The sequence below is a fragment of the Crocodylus porosus genome, unplaced genomic scaffold (genome assembly GCF_001723895.1).
Source record: "Crocodylus porosus isolate Cpor-Errol unplaced genomic scaffold, CroPor_comp1, whole genome shotgun sequence".
Lineage (NCBI taxonomy): Eukaryota > Metazoa > Chordata > Crocodylia > Crocodylidae > Crocodylus > Crocodylus porosus.
The window spans coordinates 20,114,220-20,128,960 of NW_017728925.1; the positions used below are offsets into that span (position 1 = coordinate 20,114,220).

The 14,741-nt window shown below is 46.2% G+C and overlaps 1 protein-coding gene across 3 annotated transcripts in view; it reads left to right on the forward strand.

Moving 5' to 3' along the window:
- The first annotated feature begins 240 nt into the window (after positions 1 to 240).
- The window catches only part of GARNL3 (GTPase activating Rap/RanGAP domain like 3), a 116,255-nt gene continuing 101,754 nt past the window's right edge, over positions 241 to 14,741 (forward strand). Inside the window, exons 1-2 of one of the 3 annotated variants that reach the window (XM_019541075.1) lie at positions 241 to 1,892; positions 1,980 to 2,165. In XM_019541075.1, coding sequence (XP_019396620.1) covers positions 2,077 to 2,165 — 89 coding nt within the window. In that variant the 5' untranslated portion in view covers positions 241 to 1,892; positions 1,980 to 2,076. Of the gene's footprint in view, positions 1,893 to 1,979; positions 2,166 to 8,613; positions 10,963 to 14,741 lie in introns of those variants that run through there. The other 2 variants (XM_019541072.1, XM_019541074.1) reach the window with 2 other exon arrangements.

A 14,741-nucleotide genomic window follows, 5' to 3' on the forward strand; every position in this document is an offset into this window, starting at 1 on the left:
GCCCGCGTCCGCCCCCGGGCCGGCCTGTGCTGAGCGAGAGGAGACGCGGGCCCGCCGCCGCGTCCGAGTGCTGCCCGGGCGGGCTGGCGACTGGCACCAAAGGCAAAAACCAAGCGGCCCAGGCACCTTGTCTAATGCACGCTTGGAAAGCCCCCGGGCGCCCCTGCCCGAGCTGGGACTTGACAGGGGTTCAGCTCAGGGCTGGGGTTGCTTCCCTGCCCTTTCATGGGTTTCTGCTGGAAAGGGCTTGCTCTGATCACTCGCAAGAGCTTTCTCCAGCTTGTGCCACTGCTCTGATGGGAAGAATGTTTTTTCCTGGATTTAAGTGTTTTGCTGTAGCTTAAACCCTCTTTGGCAAAGTAGAAAAAGTCTTATTGTTTCTTCTTTAAGGCAGCTTTTCAAATATTTGAACACTGCTATCATGTCCCACTTCCTGCTCCATCTCCTTTTTTACTCAGCTAAACATGACTGGTCCTCCCAGCCTTTCATTAGTGCCTTTATCATCTCTGATTGCTCTGGGATCCTCTCCAGTTTCTCCACAGTCTTAATCTGTGGAGCCCAGAACTGAGTAGAGCAGCATGGTCCCCTCCCGTGTCTTACCCGCTACATCCCAGTGATTGGGGGGCGGGGTCCAAACCAGATCTGTTATGCTGACTGTATGGTGTTATTGGCTGGTATTGAGGCTGTGATCCACCAGCCACCCTCAGACCCTCACACACTTTGCACCGCGGCTGCCTGGGCAGTCATCTTCCTGCTCTATTCATTCATTTGCCTCTTCCTGCCTTGGTGTAGCATCTTGCTTTCATCTTTGCTGAAGTGCATTTTGTTGTCATATGCTCAGTTCTCCAAGTTATCAAGGTCTTCCAGGTTTTGTCGTTTGTAAGTTTGATCAAGAAGTGCTTGCTTTTTTGCATTCAAGTCATTAAAACAGTGAATAGCACTGCACCCAAACAGGTCTCTGTGGCACCCCACTTGAAACCTCCTGCCGTTCTGACGTTGCTCCATTTATAGCTACTCTGTGCTTGGAGTTACTCAGCCAACTACAAATCATTTCTGGCTACGTTCTATGCATCCCCACATTTTTCCAGTTTGTTTATGAGACCAGTGGGTGAGACGGAGAGGCTGACTATAGAGGGTGAGTTGGCAAGTTTCTACACACCTCGAACATAATAAAGGCAAGTAGGGGCTTGTCTGCTTTGTGCAAGAGGATGGTGGATTCTGGGGCAAGATTTTTGAGGGGAAAAAATCTACCTTCCCGAATTTTTCATTGATGTTTTTTCAAGTTAGCAACTTCAGCACACTTGAGTTGGTGATTTGTGCTATGAGATGTTCTGTGGGATTTTTTGTGGGTATTTTCCATGTATATTCCTGCCTCTTGTGAGCTTACACCATTTAGGAAGTCATGCACACTCAGATGCACAATTTTCCTTTCAGGGAGGAGAACCATGTGCACTAGCTAGACTGATGTCTGGTGGTACCAGGGATCCTGAAGCCATTCACCTGGTCTACAAGCCTAGAGGGAGTAGAGCAAGCAGTGACTGGATTAACCCTTGCCCCACTGCTGCAGCAGCCTGTGAGGCTCTTGGTAGTCAGGATGCGGCCCAGGGCACCCAGTGAATGTGACATCCCTGCCACACATGGTCAATTCCAGAATAACCTTCCCTTACAAAAAATGTCCTCCTATAGCCCATCAGTTAGTGGTCACTTTATGCTCTGTGGCAGAAGCTTTAAATCTTATCTGTATTCTGTTTAATGCAGCTGGGGGAGGGAGAGTGCCTAGTTTATTCTGCTGTACTATAAATTTTAAGAAGTTAAACTTTTTTTTTTAAAGAGGCAAACAGATGAATGGACTCGGGCTGAGTTGATGTGGTTTAGCTTTCGCTTACTTCAGGGTAAGAGCGGGCAAACAAAGTTCCTGTGGAGCAACTGATGCCAGGTAAGTCCATGCTTCATGGCTGATTTCTCATTTGTCCATACAGGTACACTTACTTGTGACCTAGTACCTCTTTTTGGCTGACAAACGTGTCTGTGGTCGACATTATTTTCTGAATCCTGCCATCATGGCTGAGGGGGGAAATGGAAAACGGAGGCAATGAAAAGGCTTCAGCTGCACCTTGCCTATGTGGACAACATTTCTGCATGTTTATGAAATTTTGGTGTTACAGGTACCTTCAGCTATTTCTTTTGTTCACTGTAATGAGGGACTAATACAAATACAAAGACTGGAAATGGTGCTTGTTGTAATGCTTTTTTGTCATAATTAATTTAATCAGATCAATTTGACAGTGTTTACTGAGACAAGCAGTTGCAGCTTAGAAATATGTTGGTTGCTCTAAAATATTAATTGTAATGGACTTCACTGCAAGGAGATTTTGACTGTTATACCTGTGGATACAATGTGGAGGTCCAGGGGTTGTCAACAGGGGGTATGCATACCCCTAGGGGTATTTGGGAACGTCCTAGGGGATATGCATGAGTGGGCAGGGATGGAGCGCTGCAACTACCCTGTGCCACCACCTCTCTGAGGCAGGGCTGGGGCGGAGGCAAGGGCAGCAATGTGCCTCTGCGGGCTGCACAGACATCACGCGACCAGCCAGATGGGGGGAGGGGGCAGCTCGCACGTGGCGGCTGCCGCCATCATCCACCACGCCGTGCCACTGCCCACCACCACACACCGCCATCATGGGCCGCTTTCCCATGGCCAGTCACACATGGCTCTGTGGGCTGCTCATGGGAGGCATGCAGTTGCCTGGGTGTGAGGCCCATCAGCAGCCCGTGGAGACACTTGTGCGACTAACCATGGGAAAGTGGGGCATGGTGGCGGCGGTGCAGGGTAGCGGGTGGTGGCTGTGGCTGCCGTATGTAAGCCTTTCTTTCCCTTACTTGTGTCTGGCTGCCGCCACTAGAAGGGGTACACTTCTTTAAAAAGGTTGAAAACCCCCGGTATAGGTTAATTATGTTCAAAGAATCAAAAATGTTTACTTTTATTAGTTTTAATTGCTTTTTTAAATTCAGCAAATGTCTCTTTCCTCCTGAATTATGGGAAACCATGTAGGGTGCTAGGCTTGCTTTTGCTACACCATTAATTCTTTTGTACATGTCACTTCATCTTCTTTCTAAATGAGAGTAGTTCCAATCTTTTTAGTCTCTTCTGGTAAGAGTGTCTTTTCATACCTCTAGTAATAACATACACCTTACTTCGGTAAGGCCTACTGAATCAACACCAGAGAAAATAAACAGTCAGAAATGCTCTACTGTAGAACTGAGGTATCTCAAAGGAAGCCATGTTGCAGTACTAGCTAAAGTCCTTTTTGGAGATTCCTTAGCGAGCAGTTTATAAATCGCAACACAAGTCAGTCAGCGGTTTTGCAGCCTGAAGCTTGTATTAGAGAAAACAGCTGCAGTTATCAATATTGGAAATTTGAATTTAATGCCTTTGTTCAGAACCATGGAAATGAAAGAGTAGAACCAAATATATTACTTCACAGAAGAAATGCAGAAGTGAAGTATGTTCTCAGTAGGATTCCTCAGTGACCACCTGGCAGATCATAAGACCTAACTTCTTATCTGTTCCTGTAATATCTTGTGTGATACTTTACAGGTACAGCTACATCTTTGTATCACTGATACTGTACTCTAAGTGATTATCTTAATCGGCATAAAAAAGCTTTACGTAACCTAACAGCTGCTTTCTAAATAACAGGTAGGTGGATACCTAAAGACACAGGTGGGCACTTCTGAAATGTCCCTTAGGACATAAGTTGCACTGATTTCAATTTGTATGTATTTATTTATCCTCACAGATATCTTGTAAGGTAGGTTTGCATGACACGGGTAGGAAGCAGAGGCACAGGAGGAATGAAACAAAAATGGTATCATAGGTTCATAATAGTTTTGGGAGTGTTTTTTTTTGTAAGTGTGGTAACTTTTAGAACTAGTAGGTTAGAGAAATCTGAGGGGGGGGAATTACCTGTTACATTCTATTAAATAGAATAGACTGCCCTTGATGCTTTTTGTTTTTCGCACAGTAATTTTCTTTTCTATTGCCCTTTATTCTTTTTTCTCTTCCACCTTCTTTATTTTTGTACCATTTTATCTCTTTCTCTCTCTCTCTCTCTCTCTGGTTCCTGTAATCCGATTACTAGTGCTGCTTATGCCTGACTCTTAATTTCTTTCCCTGCTTATCCCTTTTGCAGTGTTTCCTCTCTCTCCTGCTACTATATTTTTATTTCTTTTATTCTTGCCTTTTACAGGTATTATTGCTATTTTTTAAATAGATTGTAAATACTTTAACAATTCACTATTGTTTCCTAGTTAATGGCTTGTTATGCCAAACAGAAACAAGCTACTATGAAAACTATTAATTGAACTTTAGAGATAAATATATATGCCACTACAAAATTATGTCCTTCATATAAGTAACTAGTTAAGGCTATTGTTGATCCTAGTAACTCGCACAGAGATCAACAAAAGTTAAATGAGATGCCACATTCAGATCTCATTCTTGCACACCCATGAGATGCTGCTGAGCTTTGAAGATATACAACTGTGTTAAGTACAGCTTGACACACTGTTTGCCCAGCGAGACTTTGTCTTTTGAGCAGTATTTTAATTGGTTGCGACAGAAGTTACAGCACTGGATCCTCAAATATCCCCAAGTTCCTGCCCAGTAACGTGAGGCTGGAGAGGAGGCAGAGGTGATTCAGAGTCATCTTTTTGTGTCCCCAGTCATGAGGCTAACTGTATTGAGCCAGCTCCTGGTGCAAGTTAGAACAGTGAAAGGCTGGACTAAGGTCTTCTGCCTTGCCACTGGCTTACAAGAGACAGGGTGCCACACTGTTCAGTCCAGCCATAATGCTCGCTTACCCTGTCCTTCCGTCTATGCAGAGACATGTATGCCAGCACCGTGTGAGCTGGATAGTATCCTTGGGCTGGGGTTCTCCAGCTGCCTGGTAGCAGCACAGTAGGATCTAAGTCTTACTGTAGCACCCAGTCTACAGTCTCAGCACAGCCTGCTGTTCAGCGCAGATTTACAAAAGTGGTGGTATGTAATGGTGAGATACGTGGGATTTTAGAGTCCCCAGAGCCTGGGCATCTCTGTGCTGGGGATTGTGCACTGGCTGATTTATGTGAACTAAGGGGTTGGGGGCACTGTAGGCCTGTTTCAAGGGCACAGAAATGGCATTTATTAAGTGACCAAGTGACTGTTTTGGTAGATGGAGGTCCCTTTTGCGTTCTTGCTTGGCCTTCCTACCTGGCTTTGGGAATCCCTGGGGTATCAAACCAATCAATTAAACATTTGGTCTTTAAAGCAGAAGTATGTTTAGCAAAACTTTGTTTAGGGGATTCCTATCTCATGTACATTTGTTACTTCTAAGCTATATAACATTAGGTGATAATGACTGTTCTATTAAACCTTTCTCACAGATTTACAGTGAGTTTGCTGCCCTGATCTTCGAATCTGAGTGACCTTTTCCAGTGAGCCTCTGGGTGCACTGTCTGTATAGGTGAGCCTAACAGCTTCAGCCCTGAAACTGGGTGACAGCTCTCATTAAGCTCTTGCTCACGGACATTCACCAGGCTGCTGTTGTGTCTCAGTCCATTGATTTTTGGGGAGCATGAAGTCTCTGGAATCCAAATAGTCCTGGCATCACCCTTAGCTCAGGGTCTCTAGGCATTTCACAGGGTGTACATCCTCTTTCTAGCTTCCCCTGTTTGAGAGCTGGAAACCAGTGATGATCCCTTAGAGAAGTGGCTCTCAACTTTTCTGGACTTGAGGTACCCTTTGTTTGATTTGAGGAAACCCTCTGTAACTTGTGCTTGAGCCAGCACCCTCTTTTAAGAACTAGTACAGGGGTTGTCAACTGGGGGTACATGTACCCCTGGGGGTACTTTGAAAGGTCCCAGGGTGTATGTGGGGGCAGGCAGGGATGGGAGTGCTGCCACCCCTGCTGCTGCCTCGCAGGAGCAGGGCCAGAGTGAAAGCAGGGCTGCACAGACTCCACTGCTTGCCACCCACCTCCCCAAGGTACACTTGTTAAAAAGGGGGCCTCCAGGGCTTGAAAACCTGTGAACTATTATATTTATTCCAATGCTTACCTCCTTCCAGAAGGGCTGGGCTGTGGGGGCAGGAGAGCAGTCGGGGGGGAGGAGCCAGCATTTATCTCCTCATACCTTCTTATCTCCTCACACCTTGGGGCACCCTTCAAAAAAAATCTTGGAGCAGCCCAGGGTGGTCTGCACCCTAATTAAGAATCACTGTCTTAGAATCTCCTGTGGCTTAAACATACCCTGTTGCACCTCCAGCTGTGTGGATGTTTCAGGGCTAAAGTTTAATTTTTCAGGAACATTAAGTGGGCACCCAGGGAGGCTTCGTGTACACTTTCTGAAGGCTTCATTACTCTTTGGTTAATACCACAAGAATTGCCCAATTCCAGGCAAAATAATTAGACTTGCATACATTACTCTTTGTTCCTCACATTAGAGCCTTTTTTGACTTGGGGTCAAGTCATCTGTGACATGCTAAGATTCTTCTCTACATCACATGGTTGTAGAGGAAAGTTGTTCTAAAGCTGTCTGAGTAAAGGAGAGTGGATTCCCTCTGCAGAGGGCAATCTTCCAGCACCATAAAACGATTCTCAGTTGCTACAGGGCTCACTGTTGGCTGGCAGAGAGGCATGTTTAGGTGACTTCAGTACGACTCCACTGTGCTGCCCCAGGGGGGTCAGGCTGCTGCTTGGGCAGCTTTGAGTTTGAGCTCTTGCTCCTACTTTTTTCTTCACAAGAGTGATAGGGGCCTGGGGCAGGGGAACCCATGTGTTTGGGACCAGCCATGTTTTTTTTAAGGGAGTGTGGGTGTAATGGGAGAAAACAGCTTGGAGCAATGCTTTTTTAAATACAAAGGGAGGTATGGAGCCTCTTTGCCTGCAAAGGTTGCTGAGGACCTGCTGCATATTCTCTCCTGTTAGTGAAGAATGTCCCAGCCCTGTTTTCTTTGCCCTGACCCCTGCTTTTACCAACAGCTGCAGGTGTTTGGGGTCTTCCTCTCTGAGTGTTTTTCTCTGTTCTTTGGAGTGGAGGTGAATGAGCTTGCTGTTTCCTGCTTCATCTTTCTAATTAGCTGCTGTGACCCCCCAGGGTCTGACAAAAGACTGAGGTCTGCAACGCTGGAGGCAGCAGCACTGAGACCAAGAGAAGGAACTCGCGCAGCAGGGAAGGAAGACTACACTGTAGTGCTGAGGGAGCAGCATGAAACTGGTGGTACCTCCTTGGGGTCTGGGGAAAGACCTCAGAACTGTGAGCTGCCCTGTATGAATTGTATTTATGAATGAGTTTTGAGGACTGGTTTACCTTGATTCCTTTGTGGCAAAGGCAGTGTCCACTGGCTTCTTGAACTTGTTTGAGGGTCAGTGGGTGCTGTCCGGTGTGCTCTGCCAGGTGCCGTCCCTTGGCACACTAGTTATTAACCTCTGACCTTCATTCCTGTCCCTGTTCTGTTACTATTTGTCCCATATAGTCTATGCTTAATTTAGGGTCTGGAAGAGTGGGTCTAAAGGTACTGTTTAGTTTACATAGATAAATAGCACAGTGCAAACATCTTCCTAACATATTTAAGTTCTGAGTGGGCCTACTGAAGCCACATATGTTTTGCATGTGGTTTTACTGAGCATTTTATCACTGTCTATGTGGTGAAGAAATTAAAAGGCTGTAAAGCTAATGCTCACAAGCTTAGGGACTGCAGGTGCTTAAAAACATGCTACGTAGTTTCATAGTTAGTAGGGTCAGGAGGGACCTGAACAGATCATCTAGCCTGACCCCCTGCCACAGGCAGGAATGAATGGTGGGTTCACACGACCCCAGACAGGTGATCATCCAACCTCCTCTTGAATTTGCCCACAGCAGGGGCGAGGACCACTTCCCTGGGAAGTTGGTTCCAGATTCTGGCCACCCTAACCGTAAAATATTCCTTCATGATCTCTCACCTAAACCTATTCTCCATCAGCTTATTACCATTGTTCCTCATCACCCCAGGTGGTGCTGGGGAGAAAAGGGCTCTTCCTATTTGCTGATGATCTCCCCTGATGAGTTTGTAGGCAGCATGTATGAGAAGTCCATTAGTGCCCACATAGTTGGTGCAGTAATGAAACATTTCCTTATCAGTTGCACAGGGACTCTCTGTTTCTAATAGTCAGTGAATAGGAGTGCACGAGGGCTGTGCAAGGATGGTTGATTGCCCATTCTGAGGCAGGACCTCTCTGCATTTGCAAGAAGGATTCTATCTTTGAAAATATTGGAATATAAAAAAGGGGGACTGTGAGGATGGGGAATGAGCACTGGCAGTATGGAATGGTAACCAGAAAGGAATTCAAGGAAGATGGAATTAAAACCGGTGGCCAGAACCTGGAATAGGCTTCCCAGAGAGGTGGTGCTCTCACCTTCCCTGGAAATCTTCAAGAGGAGACTGGATAGGCACCTCACTGGGGACTCATGACCCCTGCCACCGCCAGCACTCCTTCCTGCCCGTGGCGGGGGGTTGGACTTGATGATCTGTCTAGGTCCCTCCCGACCCATGATTCTATGATCCTATGATCTATGATCTGTGAAGGAGTACCTGTGGGTGCAACTGGGTTTACAGGAATCTTGGAAAATGAAAATATGCAAAAAGTTGTCAGTCCAGTAGACCATCTAACTGAGCAGTTACATTGTGTCCAATACCAGTGGCTTGTTAGTGGTGACAAAGTAGCCCACCCTGTTTGGTGTGGAAATCCTTACTTAAGTTATAGTAGAGGCATTAAAATAGCAATATGGAGTGACTACTGTGTATCCTGAGTGCTGTGTTGCAGTTATTGCCCTCCAAATGGCAGTCCTTTAAAACCATTATAGTGACGATCCAGGACACAAGGCTTAATTGTAGTCTCCTTGTTTTTTAAAACTAGGGGAATTGGAGAGAGGCCCATATTTTCAGGCAGGGGGCCTGGTGATGATGATGGGGGGGTGGAGGTATTATACTTAATTCTGCACTGTTGAAGTAGGGCAGGGCTGTCCAACTGACAGGCTGTGCATGTGGCTCATGCAGGGTTTAGTCAGTCCATGGGCTCCTACCTCCACACCACTCCTCCCCTTGTTCCCCCTCCTGCTGCTGTTGCCACAGCTGGCCAGAGGCTGCAGGCTCCCACGCCCTCTGCCAGATTCAGCTTCCTGCCCACTCTGCTGGGGCAGGATTGCACAGCTGGAGCCCGGGAGCCCACAGCCCACACCGCCATGGGAGCTGGGGGCCCGTGGCTCGTGTGTGCTCTGAAGCTGGACAGTCTATAATAACTTCATCCAGGAAAGCAGTGAATTTTAGCTGGTTTATGCTATTTGTCTGCCATCTGTCAATATTGTCAGAACTAGCAGAACATTTCCTTATAGAAATTTCTCACCGGCACCTTGAAAGCTGTTTTTTTTCATAAGGGATTTTAATGGTTTAGTTGCAAGGATTCATAGTTAGACAAACAAAGGGTTTACATGTAGTGAACCTTACAGGTGTTTGTGAGCTGTGTTACAGGACATAAAATGGGCACAGCTGAAAATATGGTTCCAGGTCTCCAATAGCACAAAATAATGAAAAATTAGAGTCCAAAGTTAAACACTTGACAGTTATGAATTTTAGAGCTAAGTTTGTGATCCAGATATCATAACTAAAGGCTTTAATATGCAAATATGCCAGGAGGCAGTTATGGTTGAGCACCCAACCTGAGCTTTAAAATTTCTCATGCTTACAAGGTGTACTTGTTCATTCTGAACATTATTAGTTTATTAACCCAAAATAAAGTTTTTTAGAGAGAAAGATGCTTCAGGATCTTTTCTGCTCTATTTCCAAAACACTAAAGGAGAGTTTTTCAAGTTAATGAATAATTATGCAACAGTCATTTGTGGAAAATCTATCAGTTCAAAAGGTGAATTCTTGAGAGAGTTTGAGAGATAATAAGGAATGATTGGAACAGTTGAAACCATACCTACAGTGGTATTTACTCAGTTTTCAGACATGTGCCGTGATACACCCCAGCTATATATTTGTGGCTTATGTTTTGCAATTACTTCCGATGTTTAATATCTGCACGTTCATGATAGCAGAGGAATTTGATCCATACTACAGCTTGTTTGGAATCCAGGACTTTTGTTATAGTGTAAAACACTGACAAAAGTTGTTTTCAATCCATGCAAATTTTGGCAGGGCAGAAGTTCTTAGCAGAGCCCTACATTGGTTTTCTTGCGGTTCAGACAAAAAAGAAAACCTTATTTGAACCAAATACTGTAACACTAAAAAGAGACAGATCTAAGCACATAATGTAATTCAGAGTGGAAAACAAACAAACACGAATTGTACTTTTGATGTTCATTCTATTTTTTCCTCTGGTCATTTTCCTGCAACCTCATTTAATTTCTCATCTTTTCCAGTATTCTTCTCCATTTTTTCCTAACTATTTTTTGGATTCTGCTTTTGAAACTTATTTCCCCCCCCCCCCCCTTCCTCTTAATGTTTTAAATATTTTGTGGGTTTTCTTGTGCTACATTATTATTTTAATCCTTTTACACATTTCTCAACATCTTCTCATGTTTTTATTTTTTACAGAAGAGGCATATTTGTATCTTAAAGGGTTTCTTTTCAATCCCTTTTAAAGGAAATGTTGGCTCAGAGCCAGCATTAGTTCCAAACAGAGCTGAGGTAGTGTGCTATTTGTGTCTTGCTGCCAAGCTAGTGCTGCAGTGGATATGCTGCATCCTGCAACACCCAGCATCTATCACTCCTGCAGACTGCCAACTGGAATCCTAGATTTAAGCTTGACAGCATCCAGGCCAATGATTTTTCAGAGCATGCCTCCTTAGGCTGCCCTGTTTTCTGATTGTGCTTACCACCTTGTTTGCTGTCTCTTTTGCTTATGGTTTGGTAAAATGGGAAAAGAATTGTGACAGCATGAGGTAAGGGAAGGAACCATTTGTGTAAAGGACACCATCTTTATAAACCTTATTTTCTAATGCCTTTCAGATTTCTTGCAGAATTGAAACGGTGGCATAATGCAGAAATCTAATGTGCCAATCTTTCTTGTCATGCAGAGGGTACGTATTTGCATTCCAGCCTCATGAGGATTTGAATGTACTGTTAGACCTCAGTGCAAAAAGCAAACAGTCCCAGAGCTGAGATCTCTCCAGAAATCATTCAGTTAGCTTTCACTTAGTATCCTTTAGTTGGGATGGAGAGCATGGGCCTTTGAGGCAAACCCCTATTACAAAAACCTTAAGTGATTTTGCAGTCCCAAAGATATGTGCTGTACCTGAGTAGATTTCTTTGCTGTTTGGAAGGGGTGGGCATTGCCAAAAAGCTGAAATTTCTGCTGCAGGATCACAAGAGGGCACCACAGAGTAAATTTCAAAGTTTGAGCCAATGCAGATAATAAACCCATTGACTCTTGTATCTAGCAGTAGCAAAAAAGAAAATGACAGCTTCTGCGCTTAAGCTGAAAATAAATGTTTCAGAGTGGGAATGCCGTTTCTCCTATTTCATGACTTAGTTATAAGTAGGCTTTCTAGGAAGAACAAGAAAAGTTGTCTTTGTATGGCTATAATCTTGCAATGCAAACCAGGTACTTGGAGATAAGAAAACTTGTGTTTTAATACAGGAAATAGCATAGGATGATTGTTTACAATGGTGTTTGGGTTTGTAGTGTATATGGAAGGATTCCTCTAGTTGTTTTGCTGTTTCTGTGTTTATATAAGCCATGATGTTTCTGAATGTGCACACAGCCTTGAACTTAATTGTAATTTGAGTACAGTAAGTACTGGCTAATTGATCTCTCCAAGAGAAATGCAAACCATGACAAACTATCCAGTAGCAATGAATTATCAGGACTTAATCCCGGGGAAATGGGGGAGGAAATTGGAACAATGGCAAGTTATCCGATAGGTGCATTAATCAGAGTTTAGTGTACAGAATAATGAGCCATTTCTCCTGCATTTATATGAAAATGGTATTGCGAGCTCAGTAAACAGAGGTAGTTAGTTTTGTTAGTCTGAAGTTGGGAACAGGGCAGGGTGGATTTGCACCTTATAGATTAAATAAATCAGTGTTGTGAAGTGTAACAAACTTTATTGTCTGGATTTGCCACAGTTGCATTCTTTTCCAAGGCCAAAATCAGTTAGTGGAGTTGATTCCTAAAACTAACAGATCCATTTACGCATGGAACAGAATATTTCAATAATGATTTTTACAGTACTCAATAATAAAGTTACCTAGTGCTAAGAGTTCCTTGGCCTTCTTTTTTTTGCCCCAGATGTAGCTTTGATAGTTTCATAGTTAGTAGGGTCGGAAGGGACCTGAGCAGATCATCAAGTCCGACCTCTGCCATGGCAGGAAAGAGTACTGAGGTCAAATGACCCTGGCAAGTTGATCGTTAAGCCTTGTTTTAAAGACCCCCGGGGTAGGAGCCAGCACCACTTCTCTTGGAAGCTGGTTCCAGATCCTAGCTGCCCTGACAGTGAAGTCACGCCTCCTGATGTCTACTCTGAATTTACCCTCTGCCAGCTTGTGACCATTATTTCTAGTCATTCCTGGTAGTGCTCAGGGGAACAGGGACTCCCCCAGTGCTTGCTGGTCCCCTCTGACTAGTTTGTAACAGGCCACTAGATCCCCCTCATCCTTCTCTTGTGGAGGCTGAAGAGGTTCAGGTCCCGTAGCCTGTCCTCATAGGGCCTGCCCTGCTGCCCCCTGCTCATGCGAGTGGCCTCCTCTGGACCCTCTCTATGTTGTCCACGTCCCTCCTGAAGTGCGGCGCCCAGAACTGGACGCAGTACTGCAGCTGCGGCCTGACCAGTGCCGCATAGAGGGGAAGGATCACCTCCCTGGACCTGCTTGAGATGCATCTGTGGATGCATGACAAGGTGCGGTTGGCCTTCCTGATTACATCCCCACGCTGCCTGCCCATATTCATTTTGGCATCAATGACGACTCCAAGATCCTTTTCTACCTCTGCACTGACGAGAAGGGAGTTCCCCAGCCTGTAGGTATGGTGCTGGTTCTTCCTCCCCAGGTGCAGCACCTTGCACTTGTCAGCAACCCTTTTAGATACTGCCATTGTGATCTTTTGTAGTTCAGATTCTTTTCGTCCAGCAGAAATTGTCCAGCAGGATAATCAATTGCTGCTCAGATCTATTACACTTGTGTGCCAGCGGCATCTTATGTACTGATAGACCACTGTATAGAAATGCTGCTCAGCCCAGAGCTGGCAACTGAGTAGTAGTATGGTTGACTTCTCTATGTTGAACTGAAGCATGAGAGAATAGTTATCAAAGGGAGATTGTTCCCATAGTTATTACTGAATGTAACTGTCTTAAATTCTGGGGCATCAATCCTTTCTAGTTCAAGTGGCAAATGATGCATGTAATAAATAAGAGGTAAGAAATGATGAGCAGGAAAGTGCCTGAGCTGCCCTTATTCTGAGATTGCTGCAGCATGGCCACTGTTACTTTATGTAGAAGCAGGTAAGAGGCCAAAGAGGAGGACTTGTTAGGACATGTTTTTGTTTGCTGTTTATTCAGCTTCTTCTCCGGTGTTTGTCATTGCTCATAGCTTGCCCTTTTTCTGAGCATCTAGGAATTAGGATGTGGGTGTGAAAGTGCTGTAAGACAGACTTCCTATTCCACCGTTTCTCTCAAGTGCTTGTTTGTACCAGGCGGTATGTCATTGTTCTGACTTGGCAGTGTTTACAGAGCTGCAAAGTGGATGACTGCAAAATGACTTGTGAACTGGCCGCCTCCTGTGTGCTTATCCCTCCAGCCAGGTGTCCTTTCTGCTTGCTCGGGAGTCCCAGGGCCCCTCCCTCACCGGTAGCCTTGCTTTGCATTTTCAGACCTGTAAGCGTTTTCTGAGACTTGAAAAACTGCTCCACTTTGCAAGTAACATTTGCACCCCAAGCCCTTCCCAAAAGTTATGTGAGAACGCTTAAATACTGACCCCTAAATATTATTTCCTGTGTAGGGAGAGAACGAGCAGTGCTAACACGGGCCAGGTAACCTAGCCTACACTACCCTGTGCTGCCCGCAAAGCCGAGTGCGGCCGCGGAGCCCCGCGGTGTGGGTGGAAGAGAAGAGAAGACCGCGGCGCAGGGCGTCCTTCGCAGCGAGACCTTCCCGCGCGGCGCTGTGGGCCTGGCACGAGCTCCGCACTCGCCACAAGCTGCTTGCGCTGTTCGCGGAGCCCTCCCCGGCGCGGCGCAGACGCCTCCTCCTCCTGGCCCGGAGGGCGGTTCCCTGTAATCCGCACGCAGTTAAAGCGAGAGCCGCGGCCGCCTCTGCTGTGGGCAAGGCTAGAGTCGCTCTAGGGGGGGGCGGGCGAAATGGCGGGGCAGGACTCGGTTTCCCAGCAGCCCCTGCGGCCAGTTTCCATGGAGACCTTGTGGCGGCGCGGGGCCAGTTCCCATGGAGAGCGGCCACAAGGGGGCGCGCGGCTGGGCTGGCAGCTGCTCGGGGCCGGGGCCTTGCGGCGGTGACTAGCGGCCAGTCGCTGGGGCAGAGCCGCTAACCACCCTGCTGCAGGAAGGTGATGGGCGGATCGGCGGGCTCTGATTGGTGCGAGCTCTGAGGGGCGGATTGGCGGCCTCCGATTGGTGCGAGCTCGGGGGTGGGCGGGTCGGTGGGCTCTGACTGGGGTGAGCTCTGAGGGGCGGATTGGTGCGATCTGGGGGGCGGGCTCTGATTGGCCCGGT